Source organism: Xenopus laevis, chromosome 2L (genome assembly GCF_017654675.1).
Source record: "Xenopus laevis strain J_2021 chromosome 2L, Xenopus_laevis_v10.1, whole genome shotgun sequence".
NCBI lineage: Eukaryota > Metazoa > Chordata > Amphibia > Anura > Pipidae > Xenopus > Xenopus laevis.
Window position 1 is genome coordinate 63,238,906 of NC_054373.1, and position 21,436 is coordinate 63,260,341.

The 21,436-nt window shown below is 37.4% G+C and overlaps 1 protein-coding gene across 2 annotated transcripts; it reads right to left on the minus strand.

The window, feature by feature from the left end:
- Nucleotides 1-1,326: 1,326 nt before the first annotated feature.
- On the minus strand, nucleotides 1,327-20,458 carry tada2a.L (transcriptional adaptor 2A L homeolog). Of its 2 annotated transcripts, XM_018245177.2 has the most exons (15): nucleotides 20,242-20,458; nucleotides 18,644-18,750; nucleotides 18,205-18,264; nucleotides 16,372-16,463; nucleotides 16,037-16,194; nucleotides 15,810-15,898; nucleotides 15,363-15,435; nucleotides 13,826-13,889; nucleotides 12,679-12,722; nucleotides 11,896-12,006; nucleotides 10,635-10,706; nucleotides 6,189-6,321; nucleotides 5,234-5,277; nucleotides 3,611-3,684; nucleotides 1,327-1,773 (listed from the first exon to the last, which is right to left on the minus strand). In XM_018245177.2, exons 1-15 carry the CDS (start codon nucleotides 20,264-20,266, stop codon nucleotides 1,582-1,584), a joined length of 1,338 nt encoding a protein of 445 aa, XP_018100666.1. In that variant the 5' UTR covers nucleotides 20,267-20,458; the 3' UTR covers nucleotides 1,327-1,581.
- Between the last annotated feature and the right edge of the window lie 978 nt (nucleotides 20,459-21,436).

A 21,436-nucleotide genomic window follows, 5' to 3' on the forward strand; every position in this document is an offset into this window, starting at 1 on the left:
TGGGGTGTATCCTTTAACCTATAAGTAAGTGCCCCATCGGATGGGAGCAATTTCATCTGGGTTTTCTGCTTTTAAAGTTAACATTTGTTTTTTTGAAGGCCTGAAAATTCTCTGGTACATCAGCAAAGTTTTGAAGGTCTGCTTGCACAAAGGTCAAACATGATATTACTGTGTACATATCCACAGGAGGAAAGTCTTTCAACAAGTTCTAACTATAACTTCTGCAAAATGATATCAAATCAATGGGTGTTTGTGTGATTCTTAAATTAAATACCAATAAGCCAAAACAGATTACAAATATAGCAGACACAGGAAAACAGTAGCATCTACAAAAAAAGAAAAGTTTGCACACTGCAGAACAGGAAAGTGTATATTATTAGACCATAGCAAGGCATAATATTTAGGTGTGCACTTACTGTACAATATTGAACAGATTTCAGTACTGAATGGAGAGACAGCATTTTAAAACAAGTAGACAATTTGCGAAGTAGCTGCATGGAAATAATGCTTCAGAAAATTAAGCATCTGCAGTTACTAGGTGTTGGTCTCTAGAGAAGAAGCAATGTGTTTGAACATGTAGGTAAATAACATACACCTATTTAGTATTATTAGTGCATCTGACTGTTTAAAAATAAAGCATGAAATGCAACTGGACTGGTGTTGAAATGGCACTAAGTAGCAACAAAGTGACTTCTTGTTTGCCACAGTTGCTGGGGCTATGGCTTATGAAATGTCTTAAATCAATCACAAGCAAAACTATCATTTTCCACAGGTAGCAATTGAAAGTCTTGATAATAGTCTCTGACTTGCAATTGCCATCAATCTGCTAATTCCTTTGGTGGTATGATACTAATTAGGAGAGGATCAACTCTCTACTTGTGGCTGTCTGAATACTTTGGGGGGAGTAAAACAGCGAAAAGGCAGCTCCAATCTGATGGCCTAGGGCAGGGATCCCCAACCTTTTGAACCCGTGAGCAACATTCAGAAGTAAAAGGAGTTGGGGAGCAACACAAGCATGAGAAATGTTCTTGGGGTGCCAAATAAGGGCTGTGATTGGTCATTTGGTAGCCCCTATGTGGATTGTCAACCTACATTGAGAATCTGTTTGGCAGTACAACTGGTTTTTATGCAATTAAAACTTGCCTCCAAGTCAGGAATTCAAAAATAATCACCTGCTTTGAGGCAACTGGGAGCAACATCCAAGGGGCTGGAGAGCAACATGTTGCTCACGAGCTACTGGTTGGGGACCACTGGCCTAGGGAGTAAGACTTGGTTTGAGTGTTCATTTTCTGTAGGCCATTAAAAAATAGTAGTAGTGTTTCAATATTTTATAAGCTAAGTGGGGCTCCAAACAAATGTTGGACAGCAACAGTATTAAATTCAGAATTGTAATTGTCCAATTAGTTTTGGTGCTGACCAATGTTACAACACACAGAAGTTGTCCAAAGCTGGAATGGAAGAATGCTAACACAGCACATAGACGAGACATCGGCATTCATCCATTTGTTCCATCAACGTTCCAAAAATAAATATTACTGAAGCCACAATGTAGAAGTTGTCAGCATCTGATCATGGTCTCCATTATGGCTGAGGTTTTATGATATATCCTTCACGTATAAGAAAATCATAAATTTTACGAGTCTTATTAACATCTATTTTGATAAGTGCTCGAGCCTGTGCCAATCGAAGGCTTCCTTGCTTGGTACACTCATGCATTAAGGCCGCTTTGTATTCTAAATAAGCCCCTGGAACCAATCTCACCACTTGACATAACTGAAAGACAGAATTACATTCATTACTCTTTGGAAATATCAAACTTCACATAGTTACATATTAGATGAATAACAGCTGCAAGGAATAAGCAAGTGCATATTTCACAATAGTCAATATATAATCTTCTTGTAAATTTAGCCTGCCGTCAAAGAGTAATTTACAACTTAGAGCAACCATTAACTTACTATATCTATGCAAATTACAATGAAAACATTCTAAGGGCAGAGACACACGCTGCTATTTCAGGATTAGTCGCCCAGCGACAAACTGATTGTTTGCTAAGTGAGGTGACTACACTGGTTCAATTTTGCACCTTTGTTTGTAAATCTTTTTTTTTTCCCCTTCACATTCCAAGTCATCTCTTTACTTCTACTGTGAAACAGCAGAACAAACAAGTCCCAAAAATTAAGACTTTGTAGCCTTTTTGTACATGTCAGTGACAGAAGACCTCTCTATTACTTGTTGATTTTTTGTTATGTGAAGTTGTAGATTAATAATGTGTATATTCTGGTAAACCACAACCTCATAGGTTATAAATTGGGCTTCACTGGAAACCAGATTTCATAATGTGCATGTATTTGCAAGATTTAATACCAATTATTTCAGGAAAGTTGGCAATAGGGTCATGACTGTTATGTACTTTGTTTTGTGCATCTACTGACCAATAATGGCATATTTTTATAAAAATGTATTTATGCAGAGTCTTTTGTTTTATGCCCATTGCTTGAGTTCCATTATACATGATGTAATGATGTTTTGTATGTTGCTGCACTGCTAGGGCTGCCCCTGTCCAAAACAATCTTGTTCTAGGCTGTCCTGTCTAAAACTGCCTGTTTGGGTTTCAGCAAGAGCCCAGAATTAAGTGAATTCCTGCCTGCAGTGTCATAGCCCCCATACTGATGTCAATCCAAATCCAATCTAAAGGGAATGTCAATGCAAAAAAAAATATATATATACTTTTTGCCTTATAAAAGAAAACCTAATTCTAAGCAACTTTGCAACATGCAGTCATTGCAAGTTTATGTTTTTTAAATTATTTGTATATGTATTGCTATTGAAAACAGGGTTTGTCCCTTTCTATTCTCTGCTCTGTTGACAGACTGACAGACAAGGCAAATCATTTTTGCCTAATAAAAGAAAACATAATTCTAAGCAACTTTGCAATATACATTCATTACCATTTTCTATGGTTTTGAAGTTATTTGTATATGTATTGCTATTGAAAGCAGGGTTTGTCTGTCCGTTTCTATTCTCTGCCCTGGTGGCTCAGATACAATGTAAGACAATGCATCTGATTAACTGACCTGTCTTTGTTGGGGGACTAAGACTTTGCAGCATTGTTTAAAAATAAACAACCAGGAGTTAAGAAAATGTGCTTTCAATAGCTATTGTTTTTACAAATAACTTTAAAAGCACTGAAATAATTTTAATAAATGTATATTGTATTTACTTTGGGGTTGACATGCCTTTTAAACATTATCACTCCTTGCCCAGATGTCATCTGCCCCAGTGGTCTGGACACTTGTTTGAAACTTGTATGCCAACCATATGCAATAATCAATTTTTTTTGCTGTGTTGATATGATTTGAAATCATTATAAAGGTTTTGGTTTATATGGGGCACCTAATGTTAAAATCAGGCTACACAGAGGCAGATTTTTTAGTCAGTATCCCTACAAATTGTAGGCATACGTGGACCATTTCGCCAACTGACTGGTCTACCAGCCATGATCAGGTAAAAGAAAAAGTTGTCACATGCTGCCCTTCTAATAATGGGCAAGTACAAGCATATGTAACTTTCAACTGAGGGAGACAATGCCCATTTGGCTATACCATACCTCCTTTTCTTTATTATTCAACTTCTCAGTGCCAGGGAGTCCTGTTAAGTCTAAAGGTGGAGCACTACGTCGGCCTGTTGAACAGCAAAAACCCAAGTAAACAAAACAATTTGAGGACATGCTGTATATTAAACCCATCCATTTTAAAGGACCAGTAACATAAAAAAAAAAACAAAAATGAAAACTTTAAAATCGCAAAGTCTTTATTAAGAGATAACTTACCGAAACTCCACTTGCGCTTCTCTTCAGAAAGCAATTGGGTGATCCATCGTGCAGCGCTCGATTTCTCCTCCCAGCCTTCCTTATTGGAGAAAGCCAGGGAGGAGAAATCGAGCACTGCACGATGGATCGTCGCCATGTCGCCTTTTCTGAAGAGGAGTTTCGGTAAGTTATTTCTTAATAAAGGTTTTGTGATTTTAAAGTTTCATTTGTCTTGGTGGTTTTTTTTCTATGTATACTAACAAATTTTTTCAAAAAATTATTTAATGTTACTGGTCCTTTAAAATATACTACTAAATGAACTACCAAACATATTGCCTAGGCTGGTCATAGCAAACATACTCAGATATTAACAACACAGCATTTTAATAAATTAACAAAAGTTAATTGTAAATCATTGGTAAATCAGTAATATTCTTATTACTGTGCTCATATTCAATGTTTCTACAATTGAAGCTAAGTTCGGAGAGTAAGAAGTGAATTTTATTCATAAGAAAACATTCATAACTGCTAAGTGTTTAGTAATCAAATGTAATTTTATTTTCTCATAAAAAGGAAAATTAAATTATATCTCATGAGACACACTGCTGAAAGGGTGATTGAACAATTTTCATCTCAAGAGATCAAATTATTGCTCAGTTCTGATAATATCCCTACGGTAACCATTAGCCATTGCCTCTGAGGGCAGGAGAGATGTTGGATTGCTTACATTTAAGCATTATTGTTTGACTCCATGGTAAGCTGTGTAAAACTCACCCAATTACAAAGCAACGTTATAATCTTAATGTGTAGCACAGCATGTAATACAAATAACTAAGAGAAAGGGATTTGCAAATAGCACCAGTTTTTATTTATTTTTATTAAATGCCCAGGTAATCCTGGGTGGGGTTACTGACCTAGTGCCACCGAGAGGCTGGGTGCAAAGTATCTACCCTGTACAAAGAGATGTGCCTACTCCCACAATACCCTACCAGTTAAATCTAGACCTGCTTGAGAGAAAGATTTGGGGGGGGGGGAATCTGACACTCAATGGGTTGAAATTCTAAAAATCTCAAACAGTCTCTACCAACCCCAGACAAAAAAATTTAAATCATGTGACGTTGTCAAAAAACAAGGGAAGTAAATTTTTTTCCCCACTTTTTCCTTTCCCGCTCCTAATTTGCATATGCAAATTAGGATTTGGATTCGCTTAGTCATTTGCCCGAATCTTTCAAGGATTTTAGTGGATTCGTGTATTCCTACATTTTATGAAAATATACCATTTCCCCCAAAGAAGATATGTTGCAGATTTTTTTCAAATACATAGGCACATGCATATACATAGAAAAACAACCTTCATCATTAATTCATGGTCATAACTGCACATATATATTTTAAAAAATATAAATAAATAAAAAAATCTACCTGAACTGGAAACCAGAGGAGGGACATGATGAACTCCTGAATCACTAAAGACAGAAAAAATAAAAAAAGGCAAATATAATCACTAAAAGAACAATATACACAGTCTCAAAATATACAAACTGGAACACTACATGCATTCTAAGTTCTGTAATTTTTTTCCCTCAAATCAAAAGTTTTCATCATATATTTTACCAAACAGTACATAACTGTAATACTGTAATACCACTTTCAGTTTACACGTAATCCAAGCTCCTTGGTCCTTAAAGCTAATGCCACATGGGGCTGATTATCTGCATTAGATGACTGTGTATAACCCAAAACTTGTAAGGATACAAAATAAACATTTTACTTATCTTACTGCCTGGTGGAAGATTGCCTTTGTGAGTGCCTACCCTACAAATTTTTGGTCCGCCCAGTTCTACTTGCTGAGGGCTCAGAGTGGTGCACCTGGGCCACTTTCCTAATTTGGTGAGTTATTCTAACTTGGTTGGACTACTATCTTTGTTATTCTGATTATCTGCAGGCCAATAATCAGACCCTCTGCTGGCATTAGCCTTCTTCTGTGACTGCACCCAGAGCCACTATGTCAGCTCAGCACAGGCACACAGAATGATATCAGCACTGGAATATTTACTCGTGTTTCGCTGCCAAAGTCTACTCAGTGTGACTGCATCCCGGCCAATACAGTGTTTATGGGGGAGTCAAAGGAAAAGGCCAGCAGAAGGGCTGATTCTTCATTTGCATTTCAGCCAGGTGTACTTAAACTAGCTGAAAAAATACCCATGATCGCCTCATGTGGTTTCCATTTAGGTAAATGGGAATCAATGGCCAGTCAAAAGAGTTTAAAAATTCTTACCACAAACCAAAAATACAACATATAGCCAAGACATAAATGTACAGAATTATGATAATAGTTGAAAAATTAAACTGAGATGCTTGTACTAAGTAAACGTACATAGCAGCTTGCCGTTTAAGCCACTGGTGGCAGGCATTCCCATCATGGATACAATTTAGCACTTCAGACAGCATTGTTCGTTTCAGCCTCTCCTCTTCACGAGTCTTTTTTAGACGTTCATATATTTTTGCACCTGCAGTCAAAGTAGATTATTAAGGGCAGTTATTTTTCAGAAGAAAGAAACTTAGTCATCACTGAACAATAGGTCTTTAAAGAGATACTGTCATGGGGAAAAACATTTTTTTCAAAATGAATCAGTTAATAGTGCTGCTCCAGCAGAATTCTGCACTGAAATCCATTTCTCAAAAGAGCAAACAGATTTTTTTATATTCAATTTTGAAATCTGACATGGGGCTAGACATATTGTCAATTTCCCAGCTGCCCCCAGTCATGTGACTTGTGCTCTGATAAACTTTAATCACTCTTTACTGCTGTACTGCAAGTTGGAGTGATATCACCCCCTCCCTTTCTCCCCCAGCAGCCAAACAAAAGAACAATGGGAAGGTAACCAGCAGCCAAACAAAAGAACAATGAGAAGGTAACCAGATAGCAGCTCCCTAACACAAGATAACAGCTACCTGGTAGATCTAAGAACAGCACTCAATTGTAAAAACCCATGTCCCACTGAGACACATTCAGTTACATTGAGAAGGAAAAACAGCAGCCTGCCAGAAAGCATTTCTCTCCTGAAGTGCAGACACAAGTCACATGACATGGGGCAGCTGGGAAATTGACAAAATGTCTAGCCCCATGTCAGATTTCAAAATTGAATATAAAAAAATCTGTTTGCTCTTTTGAGAAATGGATTTCAGTTCAGAATTCTGCTGGAGCAGCACTATTAACTGATTCATTCTGAATTTTTTTTTCCCCATGACAGTATCCCTTTAAGACAAAAAGTTTCAAAAAAGAATTTATAGTTCTGAGTGACACATTGCTCTCTGCACGATCTCCTGGAAGAGGGGGTTTTGCTTCAAATAGTCACAGCTGCACAAAGAAACATGTTTTGCTGATTTTCTACATGCAATTAACATATCAGAGTAGGCAACACCACATTGCTGTTCAAAACAAAAAACATTTAAAAAATGTCCCACAAAACAAGCAGGTAAAATTAATGAAAAATATTAATGTAAATTCAAATGGGTGGTTCAACTTTGAGTTAAATTTTAGTATGTAATAGAATTTGTCTTTATTGTTTTTTTATAGTTTTTGAATTATTTGCTATCTTTTTCGGACTCTTTCCAGCTTTCAAATAGGGGTCACTGACCACATCTAAAAAACAAATGCTCTGTAAGGCTATAAATGTATTGTTATTGCGACATTTTCTTACTTATCTCTCTATTTAGGCTCTCGCCTGTAAGGATCCGCTTCCACGTTCCTTCCGGCGCAGGCGCGCTCATTGGGGAACCGATGCGCGTCGGCGCGCAGCGTTGGACGCCGGCGACGGACGCCGGCGCGAAGGCGCCGGTCGCCGACGCAGGGGCGTCAGCGACGGACGCCGATGACGGACGCACTGACGTCAGCTGTGCGACGCCAGCGTGATGACGCCAGTTTGGCGCCAAATAAGCTCTATTTAATCCTAACCAGTACTGTGACTCCTTGCCTGGTTATTAGGTTATTTGACTGAAACCCTAGCATTGTATTCTACTGATCTTCTGTGTTTGACCTCAGCTTGTTCCCGGATTGTCTATTGCCGCCTGCCCTGATCTTCTAGCCTGACCTCGTTTACGACTCTTCGCTGCCTGCCCCGACCTCGGCCTGTCTGACTTTGCTTCTGCCTGAACCCTCTGTACTTCGCTTCGGTTAGTCTCATTGGCTACTCGTCACTTCACTTCTCCCTGTTCCACTCCAGGTGGGTTAGTGTTGTGCGAGGCGCTTGTGGGTTCGTGTTCTACAAGTTCCTGCTCCTTCTTCGTTGGATCAGACGGTAAGCCTGACACTCGCCTATTCATATTTCAGTCTCTTATTCAAATCAGCGCATTGTTGCTAGGATAATTTGAATAACAGATTGGTAAAATTGCAAAAAAGCAAAATAACTCAAAAACCACAAATAATAAAAAATTAAAACCAATTACAAATTATCTAAGAATATCACTCTCTACATCATAGTAATAGGTAACTCAAAGGCGAACAACCCTTTTAAGAACGTTTAAGAATGGCCTATTCCCAACAACTTTGCAATCAATTTAAATTTTTTTTATTATAAACTAGTGTATGCAGGCCCTTGCCTATTCATATTTCTGTATATCATTCAAACCACTGCCTAGTTGCTATGGTAAATACCCTAGCAACCAGATAGTTGGAGAGCTGCTACACAAAAAAACTAAATAACGGATAAACCATAAAAATAGACAAGAACAATTGCAAATTGTCTTAGAATATTAATGTCTATATCTTACTAAAAGTAAATTTAAAGGTGAACAACATCTTTAATGGGGCACATAACAAAAGGCATTGTAATGAATAAGAGCCCACACAGGCACAAAACGTAATAGGCCTATGGATGTCCTAATAAAGCCTTTTTAACTTATCAAGACTTGAGCTACTTTACATGGAAATGGGCTTCACTCCATTTGGATTTTTGCACATTGGAAAAATTTATTGGCAACCCTTGGACATGGGGTTACCTCGGACTTTGTCCTTGGATAGAGCCATACACCAGTATATGTGTGTTCAATTGTAGTGAAAGTCCATCCATAATACAGTAAAAAGTTGGGCTAAGCTTTCCCAGTTTAAAGGAGAACAAAAGGTAGAATCACTGGGGATGCCTTCCCCAAAAATGGGTAATCTCTCAAATAAATTAAATTATTGTATGAACCCCTGAGGTTAGAATGCTTTGACAATTTTTAAAGGTTTTAATTTATTTTTAAACAATGAAGGCTTCAGTGCAAGCTGGATATTTAGAGCAAGATTTTTCGAAAAAAAAGTTCAGGGGACAGCTCAAAGTTTCATCAATGGTACAGAAAAATTGGCTGTGATACTCTACTACATCCATACTGTGTTTTAGGAACTGTAGTCAAAGCAAGTCTTTAATGCATATATGGGAGGGAGTATGCAAAAAGCTGGGCTAAGCATTCCCAGTTTAAAGGAGAACAAAAGGTAGAATCACTGGGGATGCCTTCCCCAAAAATGGGTAATCTCTTAAATAAATTAAATTATTGTATGAACCCCTGAGGTTAGAATGTTTTGACAATTTTTAAAGGTTTTAATTTATTTTTAAACAATGAAGGCTTCAGTGCAAGCTGGATATTTAGAGTAAGATTTTTTGAAAAAAAAGTTCAGGGGACATCTCAAAGTCTCATCAATGGTACAGAAAAATTGGCTCTGATACTCTACTACATCCATACTGTGTTTTAGGAACTGTAGTCAAAGCAAGTCTTTAATGCATATATGGGAGGGAGTATGTTAGGTTTTCAATAAGAGTATATGCTCTTATATTAAAGGCCTTTCATTGTGGAAAGACCCTGCAGAGACTGTCTTGAACAAAAGTATTTCACATGGAAATAAATACTTATGGAAAGAAATCACACCTCTTCTACTACCAAGCAATTCAGAGCAGAGGCCTTGAAAACAGCGATCCTGGACATACTTTTGGTTAAAGACTTATTTGATAATATTTTGATATTGGAGATACTTATTGGAGAGATTTAAGCAAATATAACCTATGTATAAAAATGTGGATGTTTCTGGGTGACTTGCAGAATACCATCCGACCCAAAAGAATTTTAAGGTGCTTTTCAAAAAAAAAAAAAAACAAAAAAAAAAACAAAGAAACCACCTCTATACTTTTAAAGCCATGTTTAATAAATTATATAAGGCGAATGAGGGGGCTGAAATTGGCCTGTTAAAAGTGTGCAGCCAGAAAATCAGCCCCATACACAGGCATTAGCCTCCTCTTCTGCCTGCACCCAAAACAATTGTGTTGACTTGGTTGTAGGCACACTCTGATTTCAGTGCGAGAATACAAACTCTTCTGTTTCTTCTAAAGAAATTGAGTGTGCCTGCACCAGAGCCAACACAACAGTTCAACAAGTAAACTAGACTGCATTGGTGATATATTACACACGTTTATAAACATGTTTACAGATAAAAATATAGGAGAACTTCCATGCCTGATGAAGCCTTGAGAGAGAGAGAGAGAGAGAGAGAGAGAGAGAGAGAGAGAGAGAGAGAGAGAGAGAGAGAGAGAGAGAGAGAGAGAGAGAGAGAGAGAGAGAGAGAGAGAGAGAGAGAGAGAGAGAGAGAGAGAGAGAGAGAGAGAGAGAGAGAGAGAGAGAGAGAGAGAGAGAGAGACATTGCTCCTAAATGAACATTTCTTAAAGAAAGACTTTAGAGACTTTAGGGTCCTTGTCATTTTATATATTTCCATTAACCAAAGATAAAACATGAACACGATGCAATGTTTTCAGTAAAACACCAAAATATACAAAGATAAAAATTTTCACTTACTGCAAAAAGTTTTGATTCCTGCACTTCTGTACTCCTGTAATCGATTGATCTCTCTTCGCAGTTCATACTCCACTGAAAGAAATGTCAATTAAAACTGATATGTGGGAAATACTGTTTAGAATGACTAAACCACCAAAGCCTCATAATGCCTGTAATATTTGGTGTTAAATTGCATTTGTATAATTTTTAAACCACCTCTAAAGAAAAACATCAATAATGTAATTCAAGATTTTATTTGCGGAAGAAAAAATGAAAACCATGGATAGCCTTTATTCTAATTGGGTTTAATTTCAAACTGTAGAAGAGCAGGTATAGTGATGCGGGGGAGGATGATTTGAGAAAAATATGATTTAAAGCAATTAAGAAAACTATTTACTATGGTCCATGCAAATAGCCAGCTCCTTCCCTAGGCAAGTCACATGGGAGACCTGCTCATCATTGGAAACCCACCCACATTTGCCCCCACTGCTGGGAATCCATAGTGTTCATCCTAGTCCACTATAAGCCCCTAGGCTGTTCCCTGCTTTGTTCTACAGATTAACAATTTGATAAAGAGAGTAAATGAGCAACCAGGTGAGAAGCCAGCTAGAACCAAGAAGGCAGCTGTGTGTGCAAGCACTTGAATGGTGGTATATTCGTATTGTGAAGCAAGGGGAGTTGTGCTAATTGAGATGCCCTGTAATAATCCCAAGAACAACTCAACTCAACCCTCTCTGTAGAGTGGAATGATACAAAACAGTTTTGTCGAGGGACTACTTTATTCCATTATAAACTACAGCCTTTGTCTCTTGAATTTCAATTTGAAAGCTGTAAATTGCTTAAAATTTAATTTCCTTTCATTATATATATATAAAAAAAAATATTTGGGTGGAGGTCTCCTTTAATGCCCATTAGCAAGCGATATATTAGTTCATCCCTATAAGTATGGTATATGGCATCTGTTATCCAGAATGGTTGGATTTGCATATAGAGGTTTTTATCATAATTTGGTAAACCGTATACAGTATAAAAAACAGTTTTCCCATAAATAGGCATTTATTCTAACTTGGTTATCATAAAGTACAAACTAATGTCTAATTATTATAGACAAAAGCAAACCTTTAAAAAAATAAAAATAGTTGTTGAAATGGCAATACCGTTTTTCTGAAGTTGTTGAAATGGCAATACCGTTTTTCTGGAGTTGTTGATGCCACAACTTTATGTCTGTTATAGGACTAGAATGTACAATGAATACAATGTACAATGAATGAATCTCTCTTACGTGCATGACTTTCAATGGATTTGTCGTGCTCATATGGCCCCAATATCCTGGCAAATCTCCTCATAGCATCATAAAGCTCTTGGACATGCTTGGGATACCGTCGTTCTAAAACTAAGATACAATAATGAAGTAATTGAATGTAATTTAGTAGGGTAAATGAGACATTCAGAGACCAAAAACAAATGCATATATTACATAAGAATATATTGCCATCAACTTATTCCTAGGATGTTAAACGTGCCAATAAATATTTCTTCAAGAAAGAAACCTACACAAGTGAGTGCCTCAGTTTGCTTATTAAGTGTATGCATGTGGCACAGGATTGACTGACAAGTACCCAAGACTTTAAGACTTTAGTTGAAATTTATCAGCCATATATAGGTAAGGTACCAAAAGCAAGCAACAATTGTGAAAAAAGCTACAAACTTATAATGAGCGTCAAGGACCCAATAACAAAATCAAAGTAAGATTTCTCAAAATGTTTTCCCCACTTAAGACACACCAGCTTTCCTTTACAGCTGCTGCTCTGTCATTCTAAAGGGTTACTTTGCTATAGAGGCAAACCCATAATTCGACCAAATACTGAAACCATAACAAAGGATTTCACAGAAATAAATTTGTGTTTTACATCAATTAGAATCCTGCAATAAAACAAAAAAAAAAGAACCCAGCAGTTCAGCCAAATCCTTAAACAAATCTTTTATATGGTGCTACACTACTAGTAAAAATGCTACTGGATTAAAAATTCATTCAGCATAAAGGTGAGAATAAAAGAACACTTACTTTGAAATTTCCTAAGATTTATAAGGCCGTGCTCTCTTATAATTCTGAAATGTCAAAACAAAAAATGCATTCTTAGAGAGTCTGTTTTTTGTAAGCAAAAAATGTAAACATTTTTGAATTCCAAGTATGACTGTAATTGCAAAACAAAAATAAAGGCATGCGATGGCTGCTCTTTGGGCTATATTTAGTGGTACTGCAGTAATAAAGCACACAAAATAATAGTAAATATTAATAAATCACTATTTATGTACAGCTGTCAGCACACTACATGAAGTCAAAAAACTAAAAAGTGTTCAAAAAGTGGAGTCATTTATATTCTTAAAAAATGGTTATAGAAATAGTTATTGATCATTTAAATACATGAGGCTTTCTTTTAGTGTAATGCAATGAATTAAGTTCTTCCATGGTTAACTACTACCGGAGATGGTGAACCCTGAAAAACGTACACCCCACATTGCTAATCTGGGCACCCTTCACTAGTATTTTTTAGTATAAAACAAGGTATTCGCAACCAAATAAAAAAATACAAACTCCAAGATGAAGAAATGGATTAATTTTTCAGTTTTTGTGTATTAAATTTTTCCTCTCCTTAAAGGACCAGTAACATCAAAAAACTTTTGTAAAAAAAACCACCTAGACAAATTAAACTTTAAAACCGCAAAGTCTTTATTAAGAAATAATGTACAGAAACTCCGCTTGCGCTCCTCTTCAGAAAAGGCGACACGTCAACGATCCATCGTGCAGCGCTCGATTTCTCCTTCCTGGCCATCTCCTATAAGGAAGGCAGGGAGGAGAAATTAAGTGCTGCACGATGGATCGCCCGATCGCTTTCTGAAGAGGAGCGCAAGTGGCGTTTCGGTAAGTTATTTCTTAATAAAGACTTTGCAATTTTAAAGTTAAATTTGTCTTGGTCTTTTTTTCAATGTATACTAACAAATTTTTTTTTTATGTTACTGGGCCTTTAATAGACTGTATATGTGCAAGCCCATGCCAGAAACGCCATACTGTTGGTTTCACTTTTCTGTTATCCAATCAGTTACATGATTTACTAAACTACTTACAATATCTCACGGATAAATTAAAAAAATAATATATATATTTTTTTTTGCTCAATCTCCGTTTAACCTATGATACGGCATACACATACCTTTTCCTTCTCTGCCTTTCCTTTAACCGTGAATGATAGATGTCCACAACTGCGATTTTCAGGGCTATATTTTAAAAATAAGACAAGAGTTAATTGTTTGTTCTTGTGCCTGCATTTTAAAAGACACCATATTTAAAGTCTGTATAGACCAACACCGATAAATTAAATCTATCATGCCTTGACGCAGTGGTGCAAAGTGTAATTTCGAGTGCATTTGCTATTCTTTTAAAACCAGAATTCTAGCGTCATTGCAGTTGTGCCAAATATTTTCACTGGCATCAGTTCCGGAGTTCAGTGTACCCGATTCTCTAGGCAGAAGTGTGCTGTGATGTATGTTGTAGTTATTTGTTCACTCCTGTTCATCTTCCTGTGCAAGAAGTGTGCCTTATAGTCTAAATGTAACTTAAATGGCAGCCACAGCAGCATGTTTATATAAATAGTAGTACTTTTAAAATAAAAAGGACAAATTTACCAGTGTATTATCAGCACAGCACGTGTGAACTAAACAATTGAAAAAGTGCATACAAATCACATTTTAATTTTTTAACACACAGGACAACCTTTTTTCCTCCTGAAGTTAAGCAAAATAACATGCCCTACAATGTGGGGCAATTTACCCAAGTGGGTGCAAATTAGCATAAAATTTAATAAATCCCATGATGCCTGCTGTAAAGGTGCACTAATGCAGGCGCATTAATGCCGATGGGAAGGAAACTGTGGATGTCTTGTTGCCCCCTGTAAAACATATTTGCAGTAAATTACAAATGTCCCGTATGCCATTATCCTTACTCCTATAAATTCTGCTTTAGGCTAAGTCCCCTTTAACAAATAAAATAATATGCAAAAAGCTCAACTACTGCATTGAAATGCCAACCCTGCAATAAACTTAAAAAGAATATCAATAGGTAGTAATAGTTATTAATAATAGAATATATGCTTATCACAAAAAGAAATAAATAAAATTACATCATTTCAAAATACTGCTTCATATTGCTTTTAAAAGAATCGACCCCTAAGCCTCAGAGTTCTCTGCTGGAATAATTTAATTCATGCACTAATTCAAATATGACAAAAAACAAGATCACCAGAAAACCAGAGCTGTGCAATCAGAAGCAATTTTCGGTACATTTTTGGCGACTCAGACTCCTAAATAACTTCAGATTTAAGAGCTTCTATAAAGGAGGATATGGCAGAAACAATTCTGTTTCCAAGAACAATTCGAACACAAAAAATTAATGCATTTCAAAGTAATTAACATATAATATACTGTTAGCATGTAAACAAGCTGCTGTGTAGCCATTGGAGCAGCCATTTAAGCTGGAAAAAGGAGAAAAGGCACAGGTTGGTTACATAGCACATAAAAGATAAGCCCTGTCCAATACAATGGTGTTTTATCTGTTATCTGTTATGTAACCTGTGCCTTTTCTTCTTTTCCAGCTTCAATGGCTGCCCCCATGGCTACAAAGCAGCTTGTTTATATAAACTATAGTAGTCTTTGAAACTTTGTTTCAAAGTAACAAATGTTACTTTGATTTACCATGCAAAATATCAGAATCGTCTTCAGCAAAATCAATATCTCTTAAGTCCCATTCAGCATAGTTATCAAACTCCTGTTTAAAGGGGAGACAAAAATACCACAATCAAAACTCAAGCAATAATGTTATGTATAGAAATTGATAAGACAATAAGATATGTTTGGCAACTACAATTATATTAAAGTGATACTGACACTAAAAAACAACTTTTCAAAATATTAATGTACACAAAAAATTACCTATGGGTCAGTTAGAGTTTCTAATGCTAACGGACTACTGATTCACAAAAATGGCAGCCCCTTCATAGAGAAACATGGGGATCAGATAGGTGACGTAAAATCATCAGTAAATACTTTTATGGCAAAATTATAAATAGCATTCAAAGACAGATGTTCTGATAGATTTAAAAAAGGTTCAGGTGTCACAATCTCTTTAATAAAAATGTTTACCTCAATGAAATCCGCACGAGCAGGCATATATCCTGCCATATCCCTGGACAAGAGAGAGTCAAAGGTTGGTCTTGGTGGGTCATCTGCAGCTGAAAAAACATGTAGATTATTTCATCAAGCATAATAAAAGAGAAGCAGAAACATTTGTATTGTGAGTACAATGTTATACAAGATTAAAAAAGCCTACTACTTCTGTTTGTAGCAGTAACATCATTTGGTTTACATACGATGAAAGGGAACTGCGGTGTCCATATTCATTTCCTCCTCTGCTTGCTTTAGATTCAGCAACGTACTTGCAAATAGTGGGTTGTTGATAAAGTATTTCATGTAGTGTTTTTCACAGTCCTCCTTTGTCTTGGTCCGCATCTGATTGGCTACATCTTGCCTACAATTAAAGAAAAAAAAAAAAAAAAAAAAGCTTCATAGGTAGACAAACTGGGGTTTATGCCCAACTTTCACACCAGTTATAGAGGATCATAGCCTCTGTCTGGATTTAACATTACATATGGCACTTCCTAGATTTTCCCTACACAATACAACACTGAAATAAAACAAGGCTTACCAGTTACCAAATCCACAATCCATTACTGCCTCAAGAAGTGACATTTCTTCTTGAGCTGTCCAGCTGGGATCTAGGATGGCAAAATCTGAAGTCTGGAAAACAAATCCCAAACAGTACACATAAGATACACAGAATGCAACACCACATATCAATAATCCACCATTAAATATATAAATATATAAGTATTTCCCATTTAACTTGTGATTAACGATCAAATGTTTATCAGTCAGGGTTGATACATTGCACTCTAATTTATTAAAATTACATAGATCCTATCCAGGAAGGTTTCATTTTTTAAAGGAGAAGGAAAGTTAAAATCACTGGTTTGTGCCAAATATTAGGACCCCCTCCCCAGTGATTATAATCATTTACCCGATACTGTGGGCTGGTGCAAGCAACAATCTTCTTCTTTTTTCACGCCAAGTGAAAAGCTGAACATTAGGCAAAAAGATTTTTCTTCACTTTTCTGCACGTGTTGGCCCAAAGCCCATGGAATAATGAAGAAGTGGAAGATCACTCTGTGGTGTTCATACAGAAGTACCCCAGGCAGGGTAACAGGAGTACCAGCCCAGGGTATAATACTGGGGAAGGGGGGAGCTAACATTTTGCACCTGCCAGTGATTTTAACTTCCCTTCTCCTTTAAAAAGTTGAAAAGAAGTGAAGTTGCATAACAAAGAGTATTCATATGGGTCTATTTATGTCAAATATCAATAGGTATTGTGTGTACAGATAGGCCTATGCCATTCTAGGACAGGCTGACCAATGATGTGCTCACAGACATGCAGGTTGATGTTCACGCTTGCAGCTGCTTTAATTACCCAAAGTATTTGACTTGCAATGGAAAATGCAAGATAAATGCAAGTGAGACAATGATTTTTCCCGAGTGGCTGTCAGTTGTCTGTGCTCTGATTTTGGGTCTGTATACAGAGCAAAATAAATGGAGTGCATGCACACAAGGGCACATCAAACTAATGCCGTGAGGGGGGTTAACCTAGGAGACTCCGTTTAGTGTTGCTGATTGGGCCCCCAGCATAACCTACAGAATTGTTTTCTATTCATTTAAAATTTAAAATAGCAGTAGCATGTTTTGCCTTAGATATTATTTACATTATTAACATCTATTTCAGTAGAACCGAGTGTATTGGTCCAGTAAAAGTAAAGTTTTCCACAGTTAAAAAATGTGAAAATTATAATGGATATGTTCACACTGCAGGATCAGGTCATATCTAATTCCAAGGGTTCAGCTGGATTTCAGCATGCTAGGACCAGGCTGACCATTTACAGTACCTCATTAGTACAATACACAATGCAATGCCAATGACTGGGCTAAGGCAAAATCTATTAAAGTTGTACTTCACCTTATAATTATCTTTTAGTATGGTTTAGTCAATAATATCAAGGACAGCGCACTCCTTTCAAATATGAGCAAAGAATGCAGTAACCCTTCAGCTACAGCAAAAAAATTTATAGCAGGGTTTGGAGGAGAGGTGGTAAAATAGTAATGTGCAAGTCAGGAAAAACTCAACCGATATTCGACCCTAACCAGCAAAATGTTTCCATTGTAGGACCCACATCCAACCCATACAGGAAGTTTCTCGTTCTGTAGACTACTTCTGTGCATGCCTTTGGTTCCAAGACAAGGAATAACCTGCACCCAACCCAAATTTGCAATGGTTGCCCAAATTTCAACACAAACCCGCAAGTCAACCAGTACAACACTAGTTTAAGACTCATCATAAATGTTGCTGAAAACCTTAAATTCACCTAAGAATTTTGATAACCCATAGCTCTTACATATTAATAGACAAATCAGAAAAACGAATGATAATTACCATGATCTCATAGCTATGATCACTTTGGTGCTTTTTATATTCAAATCCTCTTGAAAAGCACTAGAAAAAACAAAGAAACTATAGTTATGTTCAGTCTGGAAACACTGAAAGTGTTCATTAGAACAAAGATTTATTAAAATCACTGCTGCTAATATTTTTTCTGTGCATAACCGTGAAATATTTTTCTAAATCATATCTTTTAAAGAAATATTTCTCTGACTTCTTGCAGATAAACATAGGTTGGGACCATGAGAAAAGGTGGAAATAAATTGTTAATAAGCAGCTTTGTTCACAAATGTATTCAGGAAAAACAACATCAAAGAAATATGGCTAATTACATTTTATGCTATGCAGAATTAAGTCTGGCAAGATATTTTTCTGGACTTTAAGTCAGTCAAAATGACAACATTGCTTAAAGACTAAATTGACACACAAGTACCTGTAAACAGAGAAGAAATTCAGGAGGTCCACATTCTGCACATTTAATGTATGGTTCCATGAGATATGATGAACATCCTTTACAGGGTGGTTTGTCAAAAGGATCACCTAGAATAAAATTCAGATTACACTATGGGTATCACAGAAAAATGTAAAATGTAAATCTGATTCACTGATGTACAAAAAATTTACCATTTTAATATAAAAAGGCTATGGTGCCCCCAGGACTGTATTTAGGTTTGATGCTGCCTTAGGCACCGGACCTAAATACGCCACATATGTGGTGTGCGTGGAGCTCTTTCACCGGATTTCCTATGGAAATCTGTGGAAGAAGCTGGGCGATTTTTTTTTCTTTTAATTAAAAAATAAATTAATAGGCACTCAAGGGCCGCCCCCCACAATCTGCCACCCTAGGCACAGGCCATCGGGTACCTTAATAGAAATATGCCCCTGGGTATCCCTCACTGCCCTGCCCCAAGACACAATATGTGACTGCCTCAGAGAGCTTCAGAGCCCCAGCTTGTGACTGGAGCAATCAATTTAAGACCTTTAAAGGCCCATAAAGAAAAATGTTGCCTAAGAAAATGGAATGCTAAGTAAATTTCTTATACATATGTTGACTATAAATTGTCAGTCTTTTTAAAGTCCTTGATTTCTCTCCCTTCCTGCACGACTGATTGCGGAGTGCAAGCATTCCTTTGGCATTTTCCAGTATTTGCTAACAAAAATTGTTTGCCTCTTAAACTAACAAATACTCCATGGGAGCGATATATGTTTTTTTAACCAAAACACCCAATGCCTGTAGTAGGTCCCTTACCCAGTGACAACAATGCAATACTTGTACTTGCAGGTCTGGAATGACCAGAGGTGCTCCCCACTTATCATAATGGCAGGAGACTTGCATTAATCCACTGATAGCTGCTACAAATTGTGGCACAAAAATGTCCAGAGCATCATTGCTCCTAAAGTTTACTGCTTTGTTTATTCTGCCTCCCAGTTTTTCTTCTCCACTCTCTAAATTAGACAAAATCTAGTGGAGTCACATGAGCACCAGGAAATAAACAGCCCAATGCAAGCAATACATTAACTACTCTTTTCAGCAGAAAATAACATTACCCAAACCTATGCTTCTTCATGTACTGTATGGGTATAGGAAAACCTTGCTTTTGACAAGTGTTGCTATAAATTATTTTAAAATGTGGGGCAAATTGACACTATTTTTTTCTCAAATATACCATACAAACTTCCTCCCTTTAAAGGTTACGTTATTTAACATCATCATTTACTGCATACAGTAAATAGCTAATTGATACTTGCAGTACAGCAGTACATGCAAAGCCAGCACAACAGTCCCTCTATCCAGCACTGGATTTACTGTACTTATACTGTGCAAAGCCTGCTGTGAGACGCAATATCAGTGCATGCCGGCAATCATCTATCCCTTGCCCTTTCCTCTCAGTACACAGCATTTACTGTACACATTATGCCTGCTGGTAGCCAGCATGCACCACTGTTAAACAAAAACACGCTGAATTTTTGTACAGTCCCAGTATAACTGCATGCTAGCACCCCCCATCCCTATTGCGCCCGTACACTCACTCCCATATGGTGCAAGCCGGTCCATTGCTTTCCTTTCTTTCCACGCTGGTAGCTGTTAGAATGGAGAAGGCCCAGACGTCACAGGCATGTGACCAAGATGTGGGCGGGATGTTGATGACACCATAGGGGGAGTATCTTCCTCCAGCAACTCAAGTAATTTAATCTCCAGTGTAAAGCTGTACAGTACTGCTACTCACGGCTTCTTATGCAGCTCACTTACTGATCCTGCAGCCTGCCTTATTTCTTAGCAGCCTGCCTTCTGCCCTGCCCCCTCTGTCTTCTGATTGGATGTGCTTGCTAGGCTTTGTCAGAGTGGCATGCTACACACAGTTTCCCTATCACCGAATGGAACTGCTCGCTCCTCCCTACATCCCCATCCCTCCTTGCTGAATAGCAGAAAATTTTGTTTTTATTTTCATTTTCATTATGGCATGTGTGTCCTGTACTGGGGTATGTGCTTTTATAATCAGCTGCTGTCAGTTGTGCGTGCTCTGAGTTTGTAACTGCAGAACAAAAATGAAAAAAAAAAACTAATGAGCTTTGCCCGCTTCCAGTGCCCCTGCACCAGAAGTGATTTTTTTTCCACAAGTTTCGCATCAAAAATAAGACCCATAGGTGCAAATTCACTAAGCAGCGAAAATGCGCCAGCGACGCCTTCGCCGCACTTCAGCAGGCGTATTTTCGCCAGCGCTACGCAAATTCACTAAAATGCGTAGTTGTGCTCCGGGGTAGCATAAGGTTGCGAAGTTGCGCTAGCGTTAATTCGCTAAGCAAAGCGAAGTTACGCTAGCGATGGTTCATTTGCATACGTCGCCAAATTCAAGTTACAATGGAGGAATATGTAGCAGAACTACACAAGCATGGGAAACCTTCAAAACAGCAAATAAAAGTTTTATTTTGCCCTACACATGTGCCCACTGTATACTTAAGTTGCCATGAGTTAGGAAATGTAGGGGGGAAGGAGGGGAGCCCCCAAAGAATTTTGATCCTTTTCAGCCTATCACCCATAAAAAATGAAAAAACGCCAGCGTTTTTTGGGACTTAGAAAAATGTTTAACTTTTTTTGAAGCAATCCCTATCTACTCTATTGCACTTCGCCTGGTCTGAGGTGGCGAAGGCAAGTCTGGCGCAAGAGGTAACGTTCAGTAAAATGCACAAGTTAGTGGATTAGCGTAGTTACGTCCCATTCGCCATA

Coding starts and splice junctions, on each gene's coding strand:
- tada2a.L (XM_018245177.2), bottom strand. CDS start 20,266: ATGGACCGGCTTGCACCATATGGGA. Junction 18,265..18,643: donor AATTTCTTCTCTGTTTACAG/GTACTTGTGTGT, acceptor TGTTTTTTCTAG/TGCTTTTCAAGAGGATTTGA. Junction 15,899..16,036: donor CACCGCAGTTCCCTTTCATC/GTATGTAAACCA, acceptor ATGTTTTTTCAG/CTGCAGATGACCCACCAAGA.